General features: G+C 41.9%; 1 protein-coding gene and 1 long non-coding RNA gene across 2 annotated transcripts; one reads left to right on the top strand and one right to left on the bottom strand.

Annotated features, from left to right (window-relative positions):
* The first annotated feature begins 1,284 nt into the window (after positions 1-1,284).
* LOC139181166 (uncharacterized) lies at positions 1,285-24,481 on the top strand. The gene is made up of 5 exons (XR_011565248.1): positions 1,285-1,526; positions 4,023-4,223; positions 6,274-6,404; positions 8,812-9,586; positions 23,575-24,481. It is a non-coding gene; the product is annotated as an uncharacterized lncRNA (long non-coding RNA).
* An 85-nt stretch (positions 24,482-24,566) lies between these two features.
* LOC139181019 (GTP-binding nuclear protein Ran-like) lies at positions 24,567-26,899 on the bottom strand. The gene is made up of 2 exons (XM_070783705.1): positions 26,708-26,899; positions 24,567-25,409 (listed from the first exon to the last, which is right to left on the bottom strand). Exons 1-2 carry the CDS (start codon positions 26,865-26,867, stop codon positions 24,910-24,912), a joined length of 660 nt encoding a protein of 219 aa, XP_070639806.1. The 5' UTR covers positions 26,868-26,899; the 3' UTR covers positions 24,567-24,909.
* Positions 26,900-27,609: the final 710 nt, after the last annotated feature.

Below are 27,609 nucleotides of genomic sequence, written 5' to 3'. Positions count from 1 at the left end.
TCAAAAATGCATTGGTCCTTCCCTCCCACATACAGTCACAGACTGTTTTCCTACATGGGCACATACCTAAACTCCACAATACTCCTGGGTGGTCAGAAGCATTGGGTACTGTTATCCTGTTGTATAGGAGACAATGCAGGGAAGGGTGGTGACTTACCTGGAGTGTCCCAACGATGGGGCCCAATCTCTTCACTCTTGATCTAGGAAGCTGTACAGCAGATTCAACATCACAGCTGGTTCTTGTTTACTGAATCCTGTTTCTGGGGCTCAGTGTCCACATCCTTCTGTGATGTCCCACTTTAAGGAAAAGTAAGGAGATAAGACAGCTGCTGCTGCTAAGTCGCTTCAGTCGTGTCCGACTCTGTGTGACCCCATAGATGGCAGCCTACCAGGCCCCACCGTCCCTGGGATTCTCCAGGCAAGAACACTGGAGTGGGTTGCCATTTCCTTCTCCAGTGCATGAAAGTGAAAAGTGAAAGTGAAGTCTCGCAGTCGTGTCCGACTCTTAGCGACCCCATGGACTGCAGCCTACCAGGCTCCTCCGTCAATGGGATTTTCCAGGCAGGAGTACTGGAGTGGGGTGCCATTGCCTTCTCCAAGATAAGACAGCACATGGAATACAGAGGAAAGTGAGAGGAGGGGAAAGTACATGAAACGCAGGGAAAAGGGTTGGGGACGGTCTGCCTGTCCCCTCTCAGTGAAGCTGTGCAATGATGCTTCCCCAGCTTCATCACACAGCCCCCTCCACACACTGTGAAACTACTTTGCAAAGAGTAAAAAATGTCTTTAAATGGTTTGTTTTCATTGATATCAACTCTTTTTGGAAAATTCATATGTATTCAAAGCAGTTCCAAATGCTGTTGACCACAAGTCTGCATTTTTATTCAATCACTTCCCTCAACAGTGTAGGTTGACTGGTCCACACTGTAGAGGGGCCCCTCCCAGAGAGCAGGGTATTCACCCTCCATTACCCCACCCCTGTACAGGCTTCTCAGACTTTCTCCCACCACCTGTCATCCTTTATCCACAACACTGGACACAGCTTTTTAGACCCCGCTCCTATGCCCCCTTGCCCTGTGCTCCTTTTTGCCCACCCACCACCCACTGCCAAGGTACGGCCAACAGTGTTCCACCTTATGCAGGCCCTGGAGTACATGTTTCTACAGTCTTTTACAACTAGCAGTTTTTTTCAGACAGAATTAAGAACCATTCTACACAGACATTCACAGGCTGCCTTTTAAGAGAGGGTATTGCTTTTTGTTGTTTTTTTGTTTCTAGTTGACCTTGTTTGTCGTTTGACGATGGCGATACGTTGGCGCCACCTCGTGACAGAAGCCTGAATTGCAGCTTGAAAAACTGCCGCGGAGCAGAGGAAGGAGGGAGGGAGGGGCTGCAGCTCACACAGACCTGGCAGAGCTCTCTGGGAGCCTGAGTGGGGAGTGCGGGCAGATTGCCATGGTAGAAGGATATTGATGGCCTCTAGACCGGAAGTGCAGACTCCGTCTACCTTAAAGAGAAAGGTCAATGTGAGTACAAGAAAGGTATTATTTTAATTTCTATTTTACTGGTTCATAAATTGAAAAATTAATGAAACAATAGAAAATAGTGATATAGCCCCAGTTATAATTAGAAATTTAGACCATAACAAAAGCAGCATTATAAATCAGTGGAGGTGTGATGGAGGATTAAGAAGTGGTTTTGAGATAACTAGATAACCATAAGGTTAAAAAGATAAAAAGGGATCCATTTCTATATCTTGTAGCAGGATACATTCCAAAATGGTTCTGAATGAAATATAAAAGAAATGTCCATACAAGTATTAGAAGAAAAATAAAAGAATATTTGTACAAGTATTGGAAGAAAACAGAGGGTAATTCTGTGATCTGGAAGCAGAGGAAATTTTCCTAAGTATAAATCAATATCCAGGAGCGTTAAGGAAGAAGGTTGACATATTTGAGGACATAAGAATAACAATGACAACTCTGCATGGCAAAAATACACTAGCCAATTAAAGACACTGGGGAAAACATTTGCAGCTAACATCTTTAACAAAGCATTAATATCCCTCCAATATAAACACTTATCAATAGAAAAGCATGAAAAAACCCTATCAAAGTTAACAGAAAAAAATAGATTGTCTTTAAACATATGAAAAGTCTCTGGCTTGTTTTAAATAAGAGAGATGTAATTAACACTACACTAAGATACTGTTTTTTTACTCTTAGATTAGCAATGATCCAGATGTTTGTCAACACAGTGGTTGAGGATGTGGAAAACCATTTCCTTTTGCACCCTGCTCACAGGGATGCAAAATGGTATGCTCACTGTATTAGGCTTAATGGTCTCTGCAAAGAGAGCAGGTTTTAACCCCTGGAACCTCTAAATATTGCCTTATATGAAAAAGGGTGTTTGTAAAATTAAGGATCTTAAAATTGGGAGATTAGATTTTTCACATGGGCCCTAAAGGCAAACCAAAGTGTCCTTATAAGAGAGGAGCAGAGGGACAGTTGACACAGAGAGAAGAGGAGAAGGCAGCGTGGCCAAGGATGCAGATGCTGGAGTGATGGAGCCACACACTAAGGAGTGCTGGTAGCCAACAAAAGCTGAAAGAGGCAAGGAGGCTCCCTTATAGTCTCAGAAAGAAGTTAAGTCTGCCAAAACCTTGATTTTGGCCCACTGAAACTGTTTTTGAACTTCTAGCCTCCAGAACTATGAAATAATATTTCTGTTGTTTAAGGACACTAAGTTTGTAGTAATTTATTTTAGTAGTCATAGGAAACTAATGCACTCATTCTGGTGGGGAATTTTCTGATATGGTGGGGAATTTTATATGCCTTTACCCTTTGACTCACAGGTCTTATATAGGAATATCCTCATGATACATTGGCAGTGACAGAAAAAGATTTTAGATATAATAAAAATATAGATATGGATATTCACTCTGGCACTATTTGAACAGCAAAAGAATGGCAACAACTTAAATTTCATTAGTTATGTGATGGATGAATAAAGTACCAAATAACCACACAAAGGTGTACACTAAGTAAGGTGTAAGGAATGATGAAAATTTCCACATAGGCTATGGAAGGATCTCCAGAAGATAATGTTAAGTGAAAAAGTCAATGTAAATAAAGGTCCAAATGGATGTATTGTTTACTTACGTTTTGAATATAGTAAAGTTGCAGGATATAAAATTAATACCCAGAAATCCCTTGCATTCCTATACACTAACAATGAGAAAACAGAAAAGGAAGTTAAGGACATAATCCCATTCACCATTGTGATGAAAAGAATAAAATACTTAGGAATAAATCTACCTAAAGAAACAAAAGACCTACAAAGAAACAAAAGGCGAGGGTGGGATGATTTGAGAGAATAGCATTGAAACATGCATATTACCATATGTGAAATAGGTCACCAGTCCAAGTTCGATGGACCCAGAGGGAGGGGGAGGGGGATTCGGGATGGGGGACACATGTCCACCTGTGGCTGATTCATGTCAAAGTATGGCAAAAACCACCACAATATTGTAAAGTAATTAGCCTCCAATTAAATATTTTTTTTTAATTAAAAAAAAGTAGATGGAAAGAACTTCTGTTTTGGAGACCGGAAGGAGTAGGTACACTTCTCCTTTTTTTTTTCAGTTTACTTTTTTTTTGGCTGTGCTGGATCTTCATTGTGGCATGCAGGCTTTCTCTAGTTGCAGCACGTGTGGGCTTCTCTAGTTGCAGTGCAGGCTTAGCTGCTCCATGGCATGTGGGATCTTGGTTCCCCAATTGGGGATGGAACCTGCGTCCCCTGAATTGGAAGGCTGATTCTTAAGCACTGGACCACCAGGGAAATCCCTACACTTCTCTCTCTTTTTTCTACAAGGTGCAGCTAGAATCTCTGGATATTACAGATAAAACAAATATAGAACTCTGAAAGGTGGAAAGAAAAAAGAGAGTATCTTGGGACTTGGGAACCCAGGGAATGACATGCATTGAATTCCTTTGGTTTTATTTCTCTCTTGTATGTCCTAGGTGGGGTGCTGGAAGAGCAAGTGACTCAAAAATGTCAACAGGAAAAAGCAAGACTAGCTCCAGACACAGAACCAGAAAAGAAAGAAAGCTTTTAGACAACAACTGCCCTAACATCACAGAGTAAAACACAGCTGTGACCTCAGCATGGCAGCAAAGACTGAGTGGGAGATGTGGATTCCACGCTCACTTGATTGTAACCAGGTACCCCTCCCCCACTCTTTGGGATGGTATCAAAGAAGACCCCATGGGAAAGAGGGACTGTCATCCCCACCTGGTAGAAATGAGCACCCACCTTATGGCCCTGCACAGTGTTGAGGGAGGCCACATAGAGAGCAGTAAGGAAGTGTCTTTCCCTACCTTCCAGGGTGGCATCAGTGGAAGCCTGGTAGGGAGTGAAATTCTACTTTAACCAAGCAGTAGTAACGAGGCACCACTTCCCTTCCACTCCCATCCCTGTCTCTCCCCATGTTAATAAAGATTGAGTGGGAAGCCTGGATTTTTCTCTTCTTTGCCATCTGTGTCTATGGTTAGGAATACATGCTTGGTGACATTAACATCCATGGAGAGGATCCTAATACCTCACTAGCAAGGTTGTGGTGAGGAATAAATTCAGCCAACAAGGTGAAAAACCTATCCCTTGGCCATGAATTTTTTTAAGCTTCATAAATATTAGCTGTCTGTCTTCCACAGATCACAGAACTCATGTGGCTTCTTTATCTGGGCCTCCTCAACTAGGGCCCTTTAACCTGGACACAGGTCAGAATCACCAGCATTGAAACATGTATGTTACCATATGTGAAATAGATCACCAGTCCAAGTTCGATGCATGAAACAGGGCACTCAAAGCCAGTGCACTGGGACAACCCTGAGGCATGGGATGGGGAGGGAGGTCAATGCATGGCAAAAACCACTACAATACTGTAAAGTAATTAGCCTCCAATTAAAATGAATAAACAAAAAAAGAATCACCTTGGGAATCCTTTCCTAAACCCTCCCTCATCTCAAATTCTCTTGTTGGTGGAAATAGGATTTCTGTATCCAAGGCCATTGAAATTACTCTGCTGTAATAACATGGGCATCAGAGAGTGGATATGCTCATTTGGCATCAAAGTGTATTCTAGTGTCCATTGCCCCTTCATTGCTCCAACACCATCTATTACCATCCTATGTCTTTATTGTGAATCTGCTCATTTCCCCAGACCTGGCCTATAGGAAGGATCATCTAAGATGGCTGGTCTGAAGCGGGAAGGTGTTTCATTCTGATGAAAAGGGACATAGTGGTGGCTCAGACAGTAAAGAATCTGCGTGCAGTAAGGGAGACCTGGGTTTGATCCCTGGGTCAGGAAGATCCCCTGGAGAAGGGCATGGCTACCTACTCCAATTTTCTTGCCTGGAGAAGCCCATGAACAGAGGAGCCTTGGTGGGCTTACAATCCATGGGGTCGCAAAGAGTTGGACATGACTGAGTGACTAAGCACACATGGTGCCTGGGCACACACTTACAGCCTGGCAGTTACTATAGAAACGTGACGTCAACAAGGCGACCTGGACGACTTTTTAATGGAGACAAAAGCACCTGGTGGCAGCAAGGAAAGCAGGTTTTACCTTCAGGTGTTTGGAACTGAGTTGGGAGAGTGAGTTCCTGTGGTGGGCGCTGGACCGCCCTGGGGTATGGGGAAACAAAGGGATCCACACTCAAGTCACCGCTTTCCTGCTTTGGGGCTCAGTGCCCCGGCTGTCTCGTAGGTAAAGCTCTGGGGTCCCGCCCAGCCCCAGTGAGTGCAGTGTCCTGCTTCAAGGGTGTCCTGGAGCCACTTTCCTCCTAAAGGCAGGGACGCGGGAGGTGAGACAGGTAGCGATTCTCTCTGGCCTCAGCTTTCCCCTCTGTAACATGGGGATAAGAATCTTTCCCCACAGAATCTCTGAGAACATTCAGTAATAACACACGAGTAAGCCTATGGCCCTGTGGTTATTGCGGGATTATGAACGTCTGTATGAATTCAGGCCACTTCTTACTCCTTTTCCACTTTGTTGTTGAGGGATAAATGAGGAAAGGAGATGAAAAAGTCCATGGTGTGAAGCTCATTGTAACATCTGGTTGTTATTATCACTACCCAATTGTTTCAATGAAATTGGCACTAACCCAGTGCCTAGCACAGTGTGGGGCACACAGTTACACTGGTAAACCATGGTGATTGCTGGATGTGTCTCTCCCTGTGCAGCCCTCATGCCTGTGACCTTGCTCATATCAGGTGTCTGAAGGAGACAGCTTCTGAGGATCAGTGTCCTGATGGCTGATGGAACTTCTACTCCGTTCAAGGGCAGCAGTCCTCAGGAGACCCCAACACTTCACATCTTCAGTTGGATATGAGGCCTGACTCAAGTGAGTTCGTAGATATGATAAAAGCATGTTGTGAAATAGCTCCTGTAAGCTTATAGCCTAAAAGTAGAGAAGCTACTTTGATCTCATCATGGGAAAGAGATTTAGCAAGTGGAATATCATTCCATCAGGTGCTAGCTACATGCATAGTTGTCGTCCTGAAGCCCATCTGAGAGAAGACTTTTTTTTTTCTTTTTGGTTGAAAACCAGTGAATTGTCCAGTTGATGAAGAAACTTAGTCTCAAACAAGCATTTGCAATAAATATACCAAATTGTTTTCACTGTACAAATAATAATCGTTTTCCATGTATCTCTCAGATGAATGTGGAAATATACAGTTGTTAGCTCTACTAGCAATTTGAGATTGTAATATAGATTGTTCTCTGCTGACCATGTTTTTTTGTTCCATTGTATATTGAAATTTTTCAGAGGCAGAAAATTTGTAAGTGTTAGTGTATTTATTTATTGTTTGGCTACACTTCATGGCGGGTGGGAATCTTAGTTCCCCAACCAAGAATCGAACCCATGCCCTCTGCAGTGGAAGTGCAGTCTTAACCACTGGACCACCAGTGAAGTCCAAATGTTAGTCTAAAAATGTCAATTATTGGAACTTAATATTTAAAAATAATCATCCTAGAGTTTACTCTCTTATAATGATACTCAGCCTCATTCTCCAAAAGAACCAGTTACTCTTAAATACCATTATGATTATTTTCGTAGAATATAATATTTTTATTTCTGTATTTCAGATAGAAATGTATATCATCTTTCACTAAATATTTGGATACATTTCATTGCAAATGATTCTTTCTATTTTGGTTATATGTTGTGTGGACCAATTTGATAAAATATAGAGTGGACTTGTTAATACTGTAAGAGATAATTGTGGGAATCTTTCAACTGATTAATTGTATCAGAAGTTTAAATATATAAATATATTCTAAATACTTTATTGAGGTATGGTTAACATGCAATATAATGTGCATATTTAAAGTATATGCTTTGATGTTTTGATATATGTATGCACCTGTGAATCCAATACTGCAGTCCAGATAATGAACATATCCATCAACTTAAAAAGCATCCTAGGGCTCCTTTGTTATCTACCCACCTCTCTCTCTATATCACCCTACTCCTTTCCCAGATAGCTAGTGATCTTCTGTCACTATAGATTAGTTTTCTTTTCCTATAATTTTATGTGAATGGAATAATACAATGTATATTTTTTGTCTTCTTTCCTTCAACCTAATTATTTCTGGATTTATCCTTCTGTTACACATACAAATACTTCTTTCTTTTTAATGTTGACTAATATTCCATTATATGACTATACCACAATTTGTTTTATCCGTTGATCTGTTAATGGGTATTTGAGTGGTTTCCAATTTGGGACTCTGGTAAATAAAGCTGCTACTAACATTTGTATATTAGTCTTTGTATAGACATAGACTGACTTCCTCTAGGATAAATGGCTGGATAATGTGATGGATGTGAAGTTAATGTTATAGGAAACCACTAAACTTTTCCAAAGTGGCTGCACCATTTTTCACTGCCAACAGCAGTGTACGAGAGTTCCATCCTCCACAACCTTGCCAAGACTTTGTATGGTCAGTCTTTTAAATTTTGGCCTTTCTCAGAGAGGTATAGTGGTATCACATAGTTTTCATTTATATTTCCCTAATGACTTTGAATATTTGACAAAAGATGATTAGAATCTTGTCATGTACTTATTTGACATTTGTGTATCTACTCTGGTGGAGTGTCTATTCAAATATTTTGCCCATTTATTTGTTAGAGTGTCTCTTTTCCTATTTACCTTTGTGAAATTTTCTATATTCTGGGTACAAGACTTTTATCAGATACATGATTTGCAAATATTTCCTCCCAGTGAGTGGCTTGCCTTTTAATTCTCTCAATAGAGTCTTTGGAATAGGAGAAATGTTGAAGTTTGGGGGATCCCAATTTATTTGTCCGTTCACTTATGGATTGTAGTTTTGGTTTTGCATCTATGGAATCTTACTTTACCTAAGGTCACAAGGATTCTCTCCTGTGTTTTCTTCTAGAAATTTTATGTTTTTTATTTGGGTCTGTGCTCAATTTTGAGTTGACTTTTGTATATGGTGCATTACACAGATCAAAATTTATATTTGTGCATGTGGATATTCATTTTTCCCAGCCCCATTTGTTGAAAAAACTATCTTTTCTTCACTGAATTGCCATTACAGCTTTGTCAAAAATCAGCTGAGTCCAGAAATGGACTCCTTATTCTATTCCATTGATATCCTTGTCTTCCTTGATGGCAGTAAGTACCACACTGTCTTGATTACTGAAGATGTATAATGATTCTTTAAGTTAGGTAGTTTTGGTCCTCCAGCTTTGTTCTTTTTCAAAGTTGTTTTTCATTGTCTAGGTCCTTTGCATTTCAATGCGAATTTTAGAATCAGTCTGTCACTTCATGGCAGATAGATGGAGAAACAGTGGAAACAGTGACAAACTTTATTTTGGGGGACTCCAAAATCACTGCAGATGGTGACTGCAGCCATGAAATTAAAAGACGCTTGCTTCTTGGAAGAAAAGCTATGACCAAACTAGACAGCATATTAAAAAGCAGAGACATTACTTTGCCAAGAAAGGTCTGTCGAGTCAAAGCTATGGTTTTTCCAGTAGTCATGTATGGATGTGAGAGTTGGACTATAAAGAAGTCTGAGCGCCGAAGAATTGATGCTTTTAAACTGTGGTATTGGAGAAGACTCTTCAGAGTTCCGTGGATTGCAAGGAGATTCAACCAGTCCATCCTAAAGGAAATCAGTCCTGAATATTCATTGGAAGGACTGATTCTGAAGCTGAAACTCCAACACTTTGGCCACCTGATGCAAAGAACTAACTCATTTGAAAAGACCCTGATGCTGGGAAAGATTGAAGGCACGAGGAGAAGGGGACGACAGAGGATGAGATGATTGGATGGTATCACCGACTCAATGGACATAAGTTTGTGTAAACTCCGGGAGTTGGTGATGGACAGGGAGGCCTGGCGTGCTGCAGTCTATGGGGTCGCAAAGAGTTGGACATGACTGAGCGAGTGAACTGAACTGAACTGAGAGAAGAACCAGTTGTGATATTGAGTCTGCTAGACACGTTCCTGGAGCAAGAATGAAAGATTGGGCCCCATCATTGGGACACTTTAGGTAAGTTACTACCCTTTCCCATGCCTTGTCTATACAACAGGATAATGCGCCCAACCATACAGAATTATTGTGGAGTTTAATTGTGATCATGTGAGAAAGCAATCAGTAGTTGTAGATGGGAGGGCAGGACCAGTGTACTACATTAACAGACAAACCCCAGACATTAGAACTCTACATGGCAGACATTAAAGTAGTGCTACACAAATGTCACATGTTTAGGTCAGGATCTTTTCAGATGTGGTCCGTGGACCACTTTATCAAAATTGTCAGAGGTGCTTATTAAAATTGCCAATTTCTTGGCTCAGTCTAGGTCTGAGGGGATGTGGGGTGGGAAGTGCCAAACAATTGGTTCTGGCTTCAGTTCAGTTCAGTCGCTCAGTCGTATCTGACTCTTTGTGACCCCATGAACTGCAACATACCAGGCCTCCCTGTCCATCACCAACTCCCGGAGTCCACCCAAACCCATACCAATTGAGTCGGTGATGCCATCCAGCCATCTCATCCTCTGTCATCCCCTTCTCCTCCTGCCTAAATCTTTCCCAGCGTCAGGGTCTTTTCCAATGAGTCAGCTCTTTGCATCAGGTGGCCAAAGTATTAGAGTTTCAGCTTCAACATCAGTCTTTCCAATGAATACCCAGGACTGATCACCTTTAGGATGGACTGGTTCTGGCTTACCTCAGTAAAAAACACTGCCGTGGGTTTGCAACAAGGTGTTCCTAAAACTTTGAATCTTTTGATGTGTATTTTCAGTTTCTTCTGTCACTCAGGTTTTTTTTGGTAGCTTAAAAATGTTTATTGAAGTATAGTTGATTTACAGTGTTGTGTTAAATTTCTTCTGTCTAGCAGAGTGACTTAGTTTTATATATATATATATATATATATATATATATATATATATATATACATACACATATATATGTATGGAGAAGGCGATGGCACCCCACTCCAGTACTCTTGCCTGGAAAATCCCATTGATGGAGGAGCCTGGTAGGCTGCAGTCCATGGGGTCGCTAAGAGTCGGACACAACTGCACGACTTCACTTTCACTTTTCCCTTTCACGCATTGGAGAAGGAAATGGCAACCCACTCCAGTGTTCTTGCCTGGAGAATCCCAGGGACGGTGGAGCCTGGTGGGCCGCAGTCTGTGGGGTTGCACAGAGTCAGACACGACTGAAGCGACTTAGCAGCAGCAGCATGTATATGTATATATATATATATACACACACGTATTCTTTTTCATGTTCTTTTACATTATGCTTTGTCACAGGATACTGAATATAGTTCCCTGTCTTATACACTAGAACCTTGTTGCTTATCCCTCCTGTATATAATAGTTTGCCTTTTGCTAATCCCACACTCCCATTTCAGTTTTTAATATCTGTGTCTACTCCTGTGTTTCAGATAAGGTAAAATTCCTTCAAACTTTTTTTATTGATTTATATGCAGGGCATTGAACTAGGCACAGGGGGACACAGCACAGAGAAACAAGATAGACAGAGTCCTTGAATCTTTCATTCTAGTTTGGGAAAACTGGCAATAAGCAGGCAAGTCTGTAAGTGGGGCAATTTCATATGGGGATGAGTGCTTTGAAGGAAATAAACACATAAATAGAGTAGAAAACTTTGGGTCAGAGGTTACTGTCCATGGGGTTGTCAGTGAAGCTCTTTCTTAGAAAGTGACATTTGAGCTGAGCCCTGAAAGACAAGCACATGCCAGCCCTGAGCAGGCCTTTTTGTCAGCAGCCTTTCACTGTGTGTGCGCCAGTTATTCCTGGAGGAGATGATGAGCTTGAGTGATTGGAGCCTGGCAAAGTGTGGAGTGGTAGGAGATGAGGTCAAAAAGCCAGACAGGAGCCGATCCAGTGACTGTAAGGTGAAGTGAAAGTATTTACACTCACACGTTTTATAAGTGACAGATCTTGCATTTGGCCCTGGTCTGTCTCCAGAGCCCACACTCCTAAAAGTGAAAGTGTTAGTCGCTTCTGTCGTGTCCAACTCTTTTTGACCCCATGGGCTGTAGCCTGCCAGGCTCTTCTGTCCATGGAATTCTCCAGGCATGAATACTAGAGTGTGTTGGTATTCCCTTCTCCAGGGAATCTTCCTGACCCAGGGATCAAAACTGGGTCTCCTGCACTGCAGGCAGATTCTTTACCGTCTGAGCCATCACACTCCTAACTGGTACACTTATGAAGAAGAAAAAGACGTGTTGAGATGTAACAGCCCTTAGTGACTGATGTTAGGCCGAGACCGTATCTGTTTGGATGAATACTATGTTTCAATAGCTGTTATCCATTTATAGAGGGTATTTATTTAAGAAAAATGAAAAGATAATAATTATAAAAACAAAAAAGTAATAATTATTACAGTTACTATGCATTAGACAATTTGGCTGTTAAAATAGTTATTTGGACTCCCGTGGTGAATTCCTTTCTTTTTATGATTTCAGAGTGCTTTTCAAATAGTGATCTTATTGCTCTATGTCCGAGGTCTTCCTGGTTGGGCATCAGGGATAGTCTGATTCACTTGATAGGTGAGACCAGAGGAAGTGTGGTGACCTACCCAAAGTCACATAGGGTTAGTGGGTTAGGTCTTCCCCTTGAATGACTCCTGTCTATCACCCAGTTTTTTGTCCATCAGACATGGCACTAGCCTGTGTTCCTATATGTAGTAAATCACTTCTTGACTCAGAGGATACATGCTTCTTTGAGGTTAACCTGTAGGTAACATAGAACAACACTAAGTGCCTTCAATTAAAAGGTACTTCTTCTTCCCCAAACTCAGGTGGAAGATTAGAAGAAAAATTCCTGAAATCCTATGGCATATACTCTTTTGTATCTGGCTCTTTTCAGTGAACATAATGTGTATGTGATTTACATTACTGTTGTCTGTAGTGGTAGATCATTCATTCTCGGTGGTGTACAGTATTATATTGTGTGGATATTTCACAATGTATGTGTTTATAATGGAGGTTTGGGTATTTCCAAGTTTTTGACTTACTGTAAATAATGTTGCTATGAATGATCTTGTGCATAGCTTTTGGGTAAATGTTTATTTTCTTTCTCTTGGGCACAGACCTAAGAGAGGCATTTCTATATCATAGGACTGAGCTCAGTAGGAATTGCAAAGTGGTTTTCAAAGGGTTCTTTTCAGTCTATAGTCCCTATCATCGGCAACACTTGGTAGTTTCCATGTTTCTCATTTTTGTTGTTCAGGTAAGCATGCTATGGTTTTAATTGTGATTTCTCTGAAGTCATAAGTGTCATGTATATAAAAAAGGCTTCCTTGTTTTTTAAACCTTCCACCCATTTGCTTAAGAAATTGCATCTTTTGTCCTGTGGAGTTTATATACCTCATTCAGTTGATTATATGCTTATCGTTGTGTTGTTTGTATTCCTGCCTTCCTCCTCCATTACTATAAAAGTGGTGATTAGATTTAGAGGCTTGATCCAGTTCACATTTTTTGGTAAGAATGCTTCAGATTTAATGTTGTACATCTTTTAATCTTACACCAGGAGGCTCATTCTGTCTGGCTGTCTCTTTGACACTAAATTGATCACTGGATTCAGGTGTTATCAACCTGATCTATCCATTAGAAAGTATCCCATCTGCTGCTTACCTCATGTTTTCTTGTAGCCTCCCAATATAGTTGCCTAGATCTGCTTGTCATTAACGTCTGTAAAAAGGTGATGTTCAAGTTCTGTGATTTCTTAGGCATTTATTAGCCAGAATTCTTCTATAAAATGACTGAACTGAACTGAACTAGTTGAAGTCATTTGGGCTTTTTGAATTTGGATGTCCATTTTGTGAAATTCACGGCCATTATTTCCTCAAATCAACTCTCTGCCCTCTTCTCTCCCTCTCCTCCTTCTTGGAGACCTATAATGTATATACTGATCTTCCTGGTGTACTATGAATCTCTTAAGCGTTCTTCACTTTTCTTCATTTTTTTTTTTTTGTTCCTCTGACTCCATGCTTTTAAATGACCTATATGCAAGTTTGCTGATTCTTCTGCTTGATCAAATATTCTGTTGTTGTTGTTCAGTCACTAAGTTGTGTAGACTCTTTGCGACCCCACAGACTGCAGCACGCCAGGATTCCCTGTCCTTCACCAACTCCTGGAGCTTACTCAAACTCATGTCCATGGAGTGAGTGATATCATCCAGCCATTTCATCCTCTGTTATCTCCTTCTCCTCCAGCCTTCAGTCTTTCCCAGCATCAGGGTCTTTTCCAGTCAGTCGGCTCTTTGCATCACGTGACCAAAGTATTGGAGCTTCATCTTCAGCATCAGTCCTTCCAATGAATATTCAGGGTTGATTTTCTTTAGGATTAACTGGTTTGATCTTCTTGCAGTCCAAGGGACTCTCAAGAGTCTTCTCCAACACCACAGTTCAAAAGCATCAATTCTTCAGTGCTCAACTGTCTTTACAGGTCAACTCTCACATCCGTACATGACCAGCTTTCTTTATGGTCCAACTCTGACATCTGTACATGACTACTGGAAAAACCATAGCTTTGACGATATGGACCGTTGTTGGCAATGTCTCTGCTTTTTAATAATACACTGTGTAGGTTTGTCATAGCTTTTCCTCCAAGGAGAAGTGTATTATTTTAATTTCATGGCTGCAGTCTCTATCTGCAGTGATTTTGGACCCCAGGAAAATAAAATCTGTCACTGTTTCCATTGTTTCCCAGTCTGCTGCTGCTGTTAAGTCGCTTCAGTCGTGTCTGACTCTGTGTGACCCCAGAGATGGCAGCCCACCAGGTTCCCCTGTACCCGGGATTCTCCAGGCAAGAACGCTGGAGTGGGTTGCCATTTCCTTCTCCAATGCATGAAAGTGAAAAGTGAAAGTGAAGTTGTTCAGTCGTGTCAGACTCTAGCGACCCCATGGACTGCAGCCTACCAGGCTCCTCTGTCCTTGGGATTTTCTAGGCAAAAGTACTGGAGTGGGGTGCCATTGCCTTCTCCAGCTTCCCAGTCTATTTGCCATAAAGTGATGGGACCAGATGCCATGATCTTCATTTTCTGAATGTTGAGTTTTAAGCCTGCTTTTTCACTCTCCTCTTTCACCTTCATCAAGAGGAACTTTTCTGCCATAAGGCTGGTGTCATCTGCATATCTGAGGTTATTGATATTTCTCCCAGCAATCTTGATTCCAGCTTGTGCTTCATCCAGCCCGGCATTTCGCATGATGTACTCTGCATACAAGTTCAATAAGCAGGGTGACAGTATACAGCCTTGATGTATTCCTTCCCCAATTTTGAATGAGTCCATTGTTCCAGGTCCGGTTCTAACTGTTGCTTCTTGACCTGCATACAGGTTTCTCAGGAGGCAGGTCAGGTGGTCTGGTATTCTCATTTTTTGAAGAATTTTCCACAGTTTGTTGTGATCCACACAGTAGAAGGCTTAGTCAATGAAGCAGGTGTTTTTCTGGAATTCTCTTGCTTTTTCTATGATTCAACAGATGTTGGCCATTTGATCTCTGATTCCTCTGCCTTTTCTAAATCCAGCCTGTACATTTGGAAGTTCTCAGTTCACGTACCGTTGAGCCTAGCTGGAAGGATTTTGAGTGTTAACCTAGCTAGCATGTAAAATGAGTGCAATTGTGCGGTAGTTTGTACATTCTTTGGCATTGCTTTTCTTTGAGAAATGAATGGAATGAAAACTGACCTTTTCCAGTCCTATGGCCACTGCTGAGTTGTCCTAATTTGCTGTCCTACTGAGTGTAGCACTTTCATAGCATCATCTTTTAGGATTTGAAAAAGCTCAGCTGGAATTCCATCACCTCCTATAATGAAATTTTCAATTCAATTATTGTATTCTTCAGCTACATAATTTGTTTGGTTCTTTTTTTAGAATTTCTATCCCTGTTAATATATTCATTTTGTTCATGATCACTTTCCTGATTTTGTTTTGTTGTCTTTGATGATAATTTTGAATTCTCTGTCACATAATTTTTGATCATTTATTTATGATTCATTTCTCTAGATTTATTTTGTTCCTTTGATTGGGCCAGGTTTCTCTATATGCCTTTATTACTTCTTTTCTGGGATTTGAAAAAGCAGTCTTATCTCTTAGTCTTTTTTAAAAACTATTTTTTTTTCTTTGGCTCTGTCAGTTCTTAATTGAGCATACTAGATCTTTGTTGTGGCCCTCGAGCTTAGTTGCTCCATGGCATGTAGGATCTTAGTTCCCTGACCAGGAATCGAACCCACGTTCTTTGCATTGCAAGGTGGATTCTTAACCACTGGACCACCAGGGAAATCCCCGGCTCCCAGTCTTCATGGACTAGTTTTATACAGGGTAAGATCATCTCCAGCCCAACCTGGCTGGAAATTCTGGGGGCCTTACAACACGTTTTTGAGGATGCATATTCTTCAGCTTTGTTCAGGTAACTTCCCAATTTGAGAGATTTGCTGGACTTCTTTTCTTCCTTGGAGTTTGTAATCTCTTTCTCTCTCTGATGTCTGTGGTCCTGCAGGTTCTCTGGTTCCACAATAGGCTGCAGAGCTCTCATTTGTTCTCAGTGGCCCCCAGGCATCCAGAGTAGACTGATTCCCTGTCAAAAACTAGTCCCTTGGGAAGTGCCTGAAGAGACACCATGTTTGATGTATAAATCACTCTTCACTTTTCCTCCTAAGAGAAAAGCTGCACTTGGCTAACTGGTTGGCAGAACTGGTGAGCATGCTTTCAACTTAAGGAGCTTTATTTGGAGGGAACAAAAAGCCCACACAATAATAACAATGACTGTAGAAATAATAATGGTCAATTTAGGTATGATAAGGATGATAAGAATGATAAATATTTATTGCTGACTTCCTCAGTGCCCACCAACAGTGGTATAAGTGCTAACAGTATACTTACTTGTTTCATCCTCACTATAACCTCTGAGGAGACTTTAAGCATGAGGGAACTGAGGCACAGTGAGGGCAGGGCTAGCAAGTGGTGGGGCTTTGATTTGAATACAGGTTTGTAGTTCTGAGCCCTTCATCTAAGCAGTGTATGCTACCGCTTTTCAGATGATAAGACCCTACTTTTTCAATCAAGGTAAAGCAAAATGAAACACAGTAAAGTACCATGTTTTTCTTCCTAATTAACTAAGAAGAGATTTAAATATTGATAATAATCAATGTAGTGTAGAATTTGGGGGCCTGTGACCTGTCCTACCGGTAGGGGCTTCCCCAATGTCTCGTCTCCCATCCTATGCCTCTGAGTGTTCCTTTTCTAAAGTTGAGTTGATTTCTTGTAGATTTCCTGTAAGGCTAAGAATGCTTAAACTTCTCAAAATTAATTAAATTTCTTAAAATTATTATTTTAAATAATTGAAACAGTGTGTACTGTGGGGTGTTTAGTAGAGTAAAAAATTAATTACTAAAAAAGGAAAGAAAATATCCTGAAACATATCATGAAAAGAAAAGCCCCACTAAGATTTTTGTTTGTATTATGTCCTGTTTTTAAAAGAAAAAGTACTTTTCATTGAAATACAGTTGATTTACAGTTTTGTGTTAGTTTCAGATGTACAGCAAAGTGAATCAGTTATTTGTACACATTGCTCATACTCTAGAAATTTTCTTTTGCTGTTATTTATACATTTGTGCATGTGTGTCTGTATTTACATATTTATGTACAAAAGATAAGTTCTCATCATACACTGAGTTTTGTGACCCACTCACCTTCTGTCAGCATACCTCTAGAGTCAGTGATTAAAAATCAGTTTATACCACAGGGATGGTAGAAATGCTCATAGCCAGTGAAGATATAAACAAAGAAATAAAAATGACTAAAATGCATTTAACCAAATGCTTTTTATGTATTGACTCATTGTGCTCACAACAGTATTATGAATTAGATATGGTGTTAACCCACATTTCATAGATGAAATGATAAGGGACAGAGACATAAGGACTTAGCTCAGGACTGCACAGTTTGGGAACAGAGTATTTTGGGTTTGGACCCACTTTCTCATGCTTCAGAACCTGGGAAAATGTCAAAGATTTGTTAGGAGCAGTCCATGCAAGTGTACATATTTTAGATGGTTATTAAAAAGTTATCGTATTTGTATATTAATATATTTATAGAAAGCATTGGACTTAGTGACCAAGAGGTAGCTTGTGACCTGGTGAGTGCACGTTCATTGCAATCATGGGGGCAGAAGCTACAATGCAGTGAGATGAGGAGACAGTGGGAAGTGAAGAGTGTTAACAGGGAATGCAGAAAATGCTTCCTGAAACTTCTGATGAGAGAACAAAGAGAGATTTTTTTATAAAAATCTTCAAATCCTTGAAACTTCAGCAATTTTAAAAGTTAATGTGAAGCTCATCTCAGAAATAACCCTTGAATTTGTCCTTTCTACACTCTTATTTGCACTGTGGAATTAATAAGACACTTCCAGTGGAATAGTATGGGCCCTAAAGCTCAATATATATTAAAGTATCTGTGAATGGAAGAATGGATGATTGTCTGTCAAGAAATGGTAGTAATTTGTGGAATTTTGCCTCTCAGGAGGCAGCACATGGCTGAAATCTTGGTGTGATGTGGCTGGAAAATGTATGATCTGAGAGCCCCTGCACTGGTGACTATGGGGTGAGTCCCAAATTTTCTTACCAATGTATTAACATAAGGAGCAGTCCAGGAGCAGAAGTTAGACAAACACCACAGCCCACTGCCCTGGTGCCATCTCTCACTGAGCTCACCAGGTGAGTCAAAGGCTAGCCTGTTTTCCCAGGGTGGGGACTGGATTAGGATCAACACACAGGTATGTTGTGAGCATCTCTTAGGAGATTCTGTAACACCAAAGAATGAAGAGAACCTGCTATCTCAAACCTTCAGGTCAGCACTTGTCAGAGAGTTGTTTGCTCCCTTCCCCTAGATGCATGTAATCTCTGTAGGAGAAAGAGTGAGCAATGACTTTTTACTGTACCTTCCTTAGGACCAGGGCTCAGATAGCCCCCATTGCTACTCAGTTCAGTTCAGTTCAGTTCAGTCACTCAGTCGTGTCTGACTCTTTGTGACCCCATGGACTACAGCACGCCAGGCCTCCCTGTCCATCACCAACTCCCGGAGTTTACACAAACTTATATCCATTGAGTCGGTGATGCCATCCAACCATCTCATCCTCTGTCATCCCCTTATCCTCCTGCCTTCAATCTTTCCCAGCATCAGAGTCTTTTCAAATAAGTCAGTTCTTCACATCAGGTGGCCAAATTATTTGAATTTCAGCTTCAATATCAGTCCTTCCAATGAATATTCAGGACTGATTTCCTTTAGGATGGACTGGTTGGATCTCCTTGCTATTCAAGGGACTTTCAAGAGTCTTCTCCAACACCACAGTTCAAAAGCATCAATTTTTCAGCACTCAGCTTTCTCTAAAGTCCAACTCTCACATGCTTACATGACTACTGAAAAAACCATAGCCTTGATTAGATGAACCTTTGTTGGCAAAGTAATGTCTCTGCTTTTTAATGTGCTGTCTAGGTTGCTCATAACTTTTCTTCCAAGGAGTAAGCATCTTTTAATTTCATGGCTGCAGTCACCATCTGCAGTGATTCTGGGGCCCCCCAGAATTAAGTCAGCCACTGTTTCCACTGTTTCCCCATCTATTTGCAATGAAATGATGGGACCAGATGCCATGATCTTCATTTTCTGAATGTTGAGCTTTAAGCCAGTTTTTTCGCTCTCCACTTTCACTTTCATCAAGAGGCTTTTGAGTTCCTCTTCACTTTCTGCCATAAGGGTGGTGTCATCTGCATATCTGAGGTTATTGATATTTCTCCCGGCAATCTTGATTCCAGCTTGTGCTTCATTCAGCCCAGTGTTTCTCATGATGTACTCTGCATTTAAGTTAAATAAGCAGGGTGACAATATACAGCCATGACGTACTCCTTTCCCGATTTGGAATCAGTCTGTTTTTTCCATGTCCAGGTCTAACTGTTGCTTCCTGACCTGCATACAGATTTCTCAATAGGCAGGTCAGGTGGTCTGGTATTCTCATCTCTAAGAATTTTCCACAGTTTGTGGTGATCCACACAGTCAAAGGCTTTGGCATAGTAAATAAAGCAGAAATAGAACTTTCTTGCTTTATTGATAATCCAACGGATGTTGGCAATTTTATCTCTGGATCCTATGGGCTTCCCTCATAGCTCAGTTGGTAAAGAACCTGCCTGCAATGCAGGAGACCCTGGTTTGATTCCTGGGTCAGGAAGATCAGCTGGAGAAGGGATAGGCTACCCACTCCAGTATTCTTGGGCTTCCCTTGTGGCTCAGCTGGTAGAGAATCTGCCTGCAATGCGGGAGACCTGGGTTCCATCCCTGGGTTGGGAAGATCTCCTGGAGAAGGGAAAGGCTACCTACTCCACTATTCTGGCCTAGGGAATTCTACTGACTGTATAGTCCGTGGAGTCACAAAGAGTCGGACAAGACTGAGCGACTTTCACTTTCACTTTCTTTCCTCTGCCTTTTCTAAAACCAGCTTGAACATCCGGAAGTTCACGGTTCACATACTGCTGAAGCCTGGTTTGGAGAATTTTGAGAATTACTTTACTAGGAAGTAACATGCGTGCAATTGTGTGGTAGTTTGAACATTCTTTGGCATTGCCTTTCTTTGGGATTGCAATGAAAACTGACCTTTTCCAGGCCTGTGGCCACTGCTGAGTTTTCCAAATTTGCTGGCATATTGAGTGCAGCACTTTCACAGCATCGTCTTTCAGGATTTGAAATAGCTCAACTGGAATTCCATCACCTCCACTAGCTTTGTTCGTAGTGATGCTTCCTAAGGCCCACTTGACTTCGCATTCTAGGATGTCTGGCTCTAGGTGAGTGATCACACCATCGTGATTATTTGGGTTGTGAAGATCTTTTTTGTATAGTTCTTCTGTGTATTCTTGCCACCTCTTCTTATCTTCTGCTTCTGTTAGGTCCCTACCATTTCTGTCCTTTATCGAGCCCATCTTTGCATGAAATGTTCCCTTGGTATCTAATTTTCTTGAAGAGATATCTAGTCTTTCCCATTCTGTTCTTTTCCTCTATTTCTTTGCACTGATCACTGAGGAAGGCTTTCTTATCTCTCCTTGCTATTCTTTGGAACTCTGCATTCAAATGGGTATATCTTTCCTTTTCCCCTTTGCTTTTTGCTTCTCTTCTCTTCACAGCTATATGGAAGGCCTCCTCAGACAGCCATTTTGCTTTTTTGCATTTCTTTTGCTTGGGGATGGTCTTGATCACTGCCTCCTGTACAATGTCACGAACCTCCATCCATAGTTCATCAGGCACTCTATCAGATCAAATCCCTTGAATCTATTTGTCACTTCCACTGTATAATCACATGGGATTTGATTTAGGTCATACCTGAATGGTCTAATGGCTTTCCCTACTTTGTTCAATTTAAGTCTGAATTTGGCAATAAGCAGTTCATGATCTGAGCCACAATCAGCTCCTGGTCTTGTTTTTGCTGACTGTATAGAGCTTCTGCATTTTTGGCTGCAAAGAATATAATCAATCTGATTTCGGTATTGACCATCTGGTGATGTCCATGTGTAGAGTCTTCTCTTGTGTTGTTGGAATGAAGAGGAAAAGTTAAAATTTTACATAATCTCCCTTCTCTTTCTGCCTCTGTAACTCAGCTTGCCCCTTGCAAATCTAGATCACATAGGTCACGCAGTCTCAGAAAGTGGGGACTTGCAATACTAGGAACTGGAGTTTATCTCACTCACCCTTGTCCTGCTCTTTGCAATTGCCCAGCACCTGCAAACCTGCTTAATCATGCCTGTCCAGGCGAGGCATCCCCCTCCCCATCTTGACTGCTGTTCCTGTGAATGCAAAACCCCTTAGTTTAAACCAGCCTATTAACAGCTAGTGTTGTCCACTACATCTGTCTATAAAAACTCTGTAATCTGTTTGATCTGAGCTCAGAGCTTGGAGTGTTAATGCCTCTGTGCCCACTGGCGTAATAAACCTGAGTTCTCCAACTCTCTGAGCGTGGTGCTTGGTTTCTCAAGTACTGGTTTCTGTAACAGGAGGAGGGTGTTTGCTATGACCAGTGCGTTCTCTTGGCAAAACTCTATTAGCCTTTGCCCTGCTTCATTCTGTACTCCAAGACCAAATTTGCCTGTTACTCCAGGTGTTTCTGGACTTCTACTTTTGCATTCCAGTCCCCTATAATGAAAAGGGCATCTTTTTTTGGTGTTAGTTCTAGAAGGTCTTGTAGGTCTTCATAGAATCATTCAACTTCAGCTTCTTCAGCATTACTGGTCGGGGCATAGGCTTGGATTACTGTGATATTGAACGTTTTGCCTTGGAAAAGAACAGAGATCATTCTGTCGTTTTTGAGATTGCATCCAAGTACTGCATTTCAGACTCTTTTGTTGACTATGATGGCTACTCCATTTCTTCTAAGGGATTCTTGCCCACGGTAGTAGATATAATGGTCATCTGAATTAAATTCACCCATTCCAGTCCATTTTAGTTCGCTGATTCCTAAAATGTTGATGTTCACTCTTTCCATCTCCTCCTGTTTGGCCACTTCCAATTTGCCTTGATTCATGGACCTGATAGTCCAGGTTCCTATGCAGTGTTGCTCTTTACAGCATTGTACTTTTACTTCCATCACCAGTCCCATCCACAACTGGGTGTTGTTTTTGCTTTGGCTCCATCTCTTCATTCTTTCTGGAGTTATTTCTCCACTGATCTCCAGTAGCATATTGGGCACCTACCCACCTGGGGAGTTCATTTTTCAGTGTCTTGTCTTTGCCTTTTCATACTGTTCATGGGGTTCTCAAGGCAAGAACACTGAAGTGGTTTGCCATTCCCTTCTCCAGTGGGCCACATTTTGTCAGAACTCTCCACCATGACCTGTCCATCTTGGGTGGCCCTACACGGCATGGCTCATAGTTTCATTGAGTTATACAAGGCTGTGGTCCATGTGATCAGATTGGTTAGTTTTATGTGATTGCAATTGTCAGTCTGTCTGCCCTCTGATGGAGAAGGATAAGAGGCATATGGAAGCTTCCTGAAGAGAGAGACTGACTGAGGGGGCAACTGGGTCTTGTTCTGATGGGCAGGGCCATGCTCAGTAAATCTTGACTCCAATTTTCTGTTGATGGGTGGAGCTGTGTTCCCTCCCTCCTGTTTACCTGGAGCCAAACTATGGAGAAAGCGATGGCACCCCACTCCAGTACTCTTGCCTGGAAAATCCCATGGACTGAGGAACCTGGTAGGCTGCAGTCCATGGGGTCGCTAAGAGTCGGACACGACTGAGCGACTTCACTTTCACTTTTCTCTTTCATGCATTGGAGAAGGAAATGGCAACCCACTCCAGTGTTCTTGCCTGGAGAATCCCAGGGACGGGGGAGCCTGTTGGGCTGCCATCTATGGGGTTGCACAAAGTCGGACACGACTGAAATGACTTAGTAGTAGTAGTAAACTATGGTGGAGGTAATGAAGATAATGGTGACCTCCATCAAAAGATCCCATGCATGTACTGCTATACTCACTGCCCCCAACCCTGCAGCAGGCCACCACTGACCCACGCCTCCCCAGGAGATTCCTGGACACTCTCAGGCACGTCTGGGTCAGTCTCTTCTGGGGTCACTGCTCCTTGCTCCTGGTTCCTGGTGCACACAAGGTTCTGTTTGTGCCCTCCAAGAGTCTATTTTCCAGTCCTGTGTAAGTTCTGGCAGCTTTATGGTGGGGTTAATGGTGACCTCCTCCAAAAGGGCTTATGCCATACCCAAGTCTGCTGCTCCCAGAGCCCCTGTCCACTGCTGACCCCTACCTCCACAGGGGACGCTCAAACACAGTTCTGTCTCAGTCTCTATAGGGTCCCTGAGTCCTGGTGCATGCAAGTTCTGTTTGAGCCTTCTGAGCATTTCTGGTGGGAATGGGGTTTGATTCTAAGCATGAATTCACCCCTCCTACCATCTTGCTGGGGCTGCTGTACCCCAACATTTATTTAAATGGCACTGAAGTCTCACCTCGTGCTATACACTCTGGGCAGGTTTCCTCGTTCACCCCTCAGGACAGCTCTGTGACAGAGGTAACATGAGTCCCAGCCACAGATGCCCAAAATCATGGTGATAGAGCGTGGATCACCTCTGCAGGTAAGTGTCAGGATGGGATGAGGTCCCATCCCTCACCCTCCCTGAGGACACGGAGCGGGCTCCCTTTCAGAAGATGGGCTTAATGGTCATACACCCCTCCCGTTGTGGTCCCTAAGTACTCAGTCACCTATCCCTCTGGATGAGGAAGATAACATGCCAGCTGGCATCATATCCATCTCTATTTTTGTTCTTTTTTTAATGAAAAGGAGTATATTTGGAAAGAGTAAACTAGGAAACTGATTATGATGATAGCAATTCTATTTGGAAAATTTTTTGTGTTGAAGCAGTTCCATCTGCTGTTGACTACTCCAAACTTACATTGCATACACTGATTTATCTCTTCCCTTATTAATGTTTGCTAATGTCCAGTGTGGACTCTACAGAGGGTCCCTTCCAGAGAACACATGCTAACCCCCATTACCCTCCAGGCTACACATGCTGCCCATTCTTTCTCTTACACACTCTGTCATCCCCTGCTGGGACACTGAACATTACTGCTCAGGCTGCCCACCCCAGGACCCAAGGTCCCATACTCCATCAGTCACCTCTTTCCTGCCCTTTGCCTGACCACCAACTGCTGCTGCCGCTTGGTGCTTCATCTTGTGCAGGCCCCAACGTATATTTTTTACAGGCTTCTTTTACACTTACCAGTGTTTTCTGACAGAATTAGTTTCATTCTGTACATATATTCATAGGCTGAACTTTAAGTTTTGGTAGTTGTTTGAATAAACTCGTTTGTAAGAAAATTGAAAGTGGCAATTTGTTAGTGCCACCTGGTGTCAGATGCCTGAAGTGTAGCCTGAACATTTCAAGACAGAAAGGTGGGAGGGAGGGCCTGTGGCAAAGAGCCACAGCAAAGAGCTTTTTGTTTTTTTAGGTATTTGAAATACAACTTTATTCTGATTCTAAACAAAAAGGAATGGGAATGACAGTAACAAACAAGATTCCACCTCTTAATATTGTCATGTGACTATAGCAGTCTTATATTTGAAACTCAATAAGGAAACAACTGTGTTCCAAAACACCTAAATATGCAGGTCCAAAAAATGAAGGTATTTTTTTTTAAACTGCCACATTTACTCCAAAGCCCATCCATCTCCTTCAGCATCCACAGATTAAGCACATGTTCTGCTTAGCTGTGTAATAAAGTGGCAAACACGCTGCACCGCTGACGTCACAGGACAGTTGCCTATAAAACTAGCCTTCCGATGCTGGGCCCCAGCTTCACTTTCTCACAGGTCATCATCTTCATCCGGGAGAGCAGTTGTCTGAGCAACCTCTAAATTGTGCTCATACTGTGCTGCCAAGGCTGGGTCCATGACCACCTCTGGTGGGGCAAGAGCAGGCATGTTGACAAACTCCAAGTTAGGGTCTCCAGTCAGTTTTCTAGCAAGCCAGAGGAAGGGCTTTTCAAAGTTGTAGTTACTTTTGGCAGAAATGTCATAGTACTGAAGATTCTTCTTTTGGTGGAAGACAATTGACTTTGCCTTAACCTTTCTGTCCTTAATATCCACTTTGTTGCCACACAACACAATTGGGATGTTCTCACACACTTGTACCAGATCTCTATGCCAGTTAGGCACATTCTTGTAAGTAACTCTTGATGTTACATCAAACATTATAATGGCACACTGAGCTTGTATATAATAACCATCTCTCAGTCCACCAAATTTCTCCTGACCAGCTGTATCCCATACATTGAACTTAATAGGTCCTGTGTTGGAATGGAACACTGCAGGGAGCCAGCGTGAGGAACTCCGCCCATGGCAAAGGTCATGAGGAAGGAGGCTCGGCATACGCAAAGGCGGGATCGAGCCTCAGGAGTCCCCCTGGAAATTCTCGAGCATCTACCCCCAAAACCAGAGTCTGCCTACTTTACTACTTTGTGCTCTCACCTACACCTCTGACTTTACGGGGGGCTGTCCCCCACCACCTCTTTCAGAGAATGAGTTAAATTAGAGCTCCAGTTAATAAAAATTCCTGGGCATGACAAGAGTGTTTCAACCTACAAACTCCTCTGAAGGTTCTCTAGCCTGCCTGACAGGCTTGTCCGGCCACATGTGATTGTTCACAGCCTCCCAACCATGAGAGGCACGAGATGCTTTAAACCTTCTAAAAACAGGTTCTTTAGAGAAGTTAGAAAACTATTAGTATAAGTATAGTGGGCTGATTAGAAATTGTATTGGTGAAGGGTTTTTCATTTGTTGAGCCAATGTTTGCTGCTAAGTCTCCACATCCCCTGCCCTTATACACATTAATGAATATATAGAAGAAATAAGTATTAACCTTTGATATTAATCATGTTAGACCTTAGGCTAAGCAAATTCTTTCCTTAATTAAAACCACTACACCCTCACCCTATAGAAATGTAACTTTATCTGGTACCTTCAGAAGGTGGCGTCTGTTTTAAGAATAATCACCCCTGGAGAAATAAGTGTTCTGGTTGACTGACTGCTGTCACAAGGAGAGGGTCATAAATTGTCAGCAGGCCCCCTGGCCAGAAGATGATGTAACACCCCTAAGACCTCTGTATACATTTGTATGAAGCACCTGACTTTAACAAAAGTCAGGACTGCTGACCCTGCATGACTTTTGTATAACATCTCAGTGTATAAAAACAGACCCTGGAAAAATAAAAAATGGGATCAGTTCCCAGAGAGACTGGTCTCCTCATGTCATTCTTTCTCTCAACCTCTGGCTGAGTTCCCATCTGGAGCACGGAGGCCTGCCAAGCTTACTAATTTTGCCTGAGCTTCTAAGATCCAACCGGGGAGGCCTCAGTGTCTCCTCTCCCACAGGAGAATGGAAGGACGCCTATGGCCTACGTAAGTGGTGCAAACTTCTTGTCTCGAAGTTTTATTGGTTTTCTGCGTAAACCAAGTTACTCAGCCTCTTTCCTCCACTAAATTTTCTCACTGAGCCATCCTTATTCTATTACTCTTTATATCTCTAATTAATATTTAGTTAAAGCCAGTGTATTTGCTGATGCTGTCTCTCCTTCAAATTTCCCTGGATCCACCAGGGCTGGACCCTGGCAGAACACAAGAGGATGGACCTCAACACCCAAGGTAGCTACATACTTCTCAAATTCACCAGTCAGATGATGCTTAACGAATGTAGTTTTTCCAGTACCACCATCACCAACCAAAACAAGTTTGAACTGAACTTGGGGTTCTCCTTGGGCAGCCATCACGAAGTTACTTCCAGAAGCATCTCTGTGCCTGTCTGACTGAGCAGCAAAGAGCTTTTTGGAAGTCTGGGTATAAAGGGGGGAATCCCTTGGGTACAGCTATATTGATGACATCTTTCTGGACATTGCATATAGATAAAATCATATGCTATGTGGTTTTTTGCATATTTGGCTTCTTTCACTTGGCATACTGTTTTCAACATTTATCTATCTTATGGCATATTTCAGTACTTCATTCCTTTTTATTTTCCAGTAGTATACAATATTTTATTTACACATTCTTTAGTTGGTGGACATTTGGGTTGTTTCCACTTTTGGCTCTTGTGAATAACAATGCTATATACATTTGTGTGCAAGTTTTTATGTAAATATATGTCATCATTTCTCTTGGTTTTGTACCTAGGAGTGCAATTGCTGTGTCATATGATAACTCTCTGTTTAGCCATTTGAGGAACTGTCACACTGTTTTCATGACCCTGATGGTCTTGAGTACAGGCTGTTATTTAATTTACTTGTGATTAGGCAGTTTGTTAGATTATCTGTGGTTATCAGTTTTGAGGAAAAATACCACAGAGTTGAAGTGCCCCTCTTATCACCTCATATCTGAGAGGACATGGTACCCACATGACATCACTGACTCATTGGATATGATGACCTGCTTCACTGGGTTAACGTGCTGTTTGTCCAGTTTCTCTGATGTACAGTAACTTTTTCCATTTGCTTTCTCTATCCTTCAGAAGTC

Source organism: Bos indicus, chromosome X (assembly GCF_029378745.1).
Source record: "Bos indicus isolate NIAB-ARS_2022 breed Sahiwal x Tharparkar chromosome X, NIAB-ARS_B.indTharparkar_mat_pri_1.0, whole genome shotgun sequence".
In the NCBI taxonomy this organism is placed as follows: Eukaryota; Metazoa; Chordata; class Mammalia; order Artiodactyla; family Bovidae; genus Bos; species Bos indicus.
Note: the sequence above shows the minus strand (reverse complement) of the source record. Positions and strands in the feature narration are given on the sequence as shown.

Bases quoted from the DNA above. Each gene is read 5' to 3' on its own strand.
- LOC139181019 (XM_070783705.1), bottom strand. From the start codon at position 26,867: ATGGCTGCCCAAGGAGAACCCCAAGTTCAGTTCAAACTTGTTTTGGTT. The intron at 25,410-26,707 runs GTCCAGCCCTGG...GGCTCCCTGCAG, and splicing joins TCCTCTTGTGTTCTGCCAGG to TGTTCCATTCCAACACAGGA.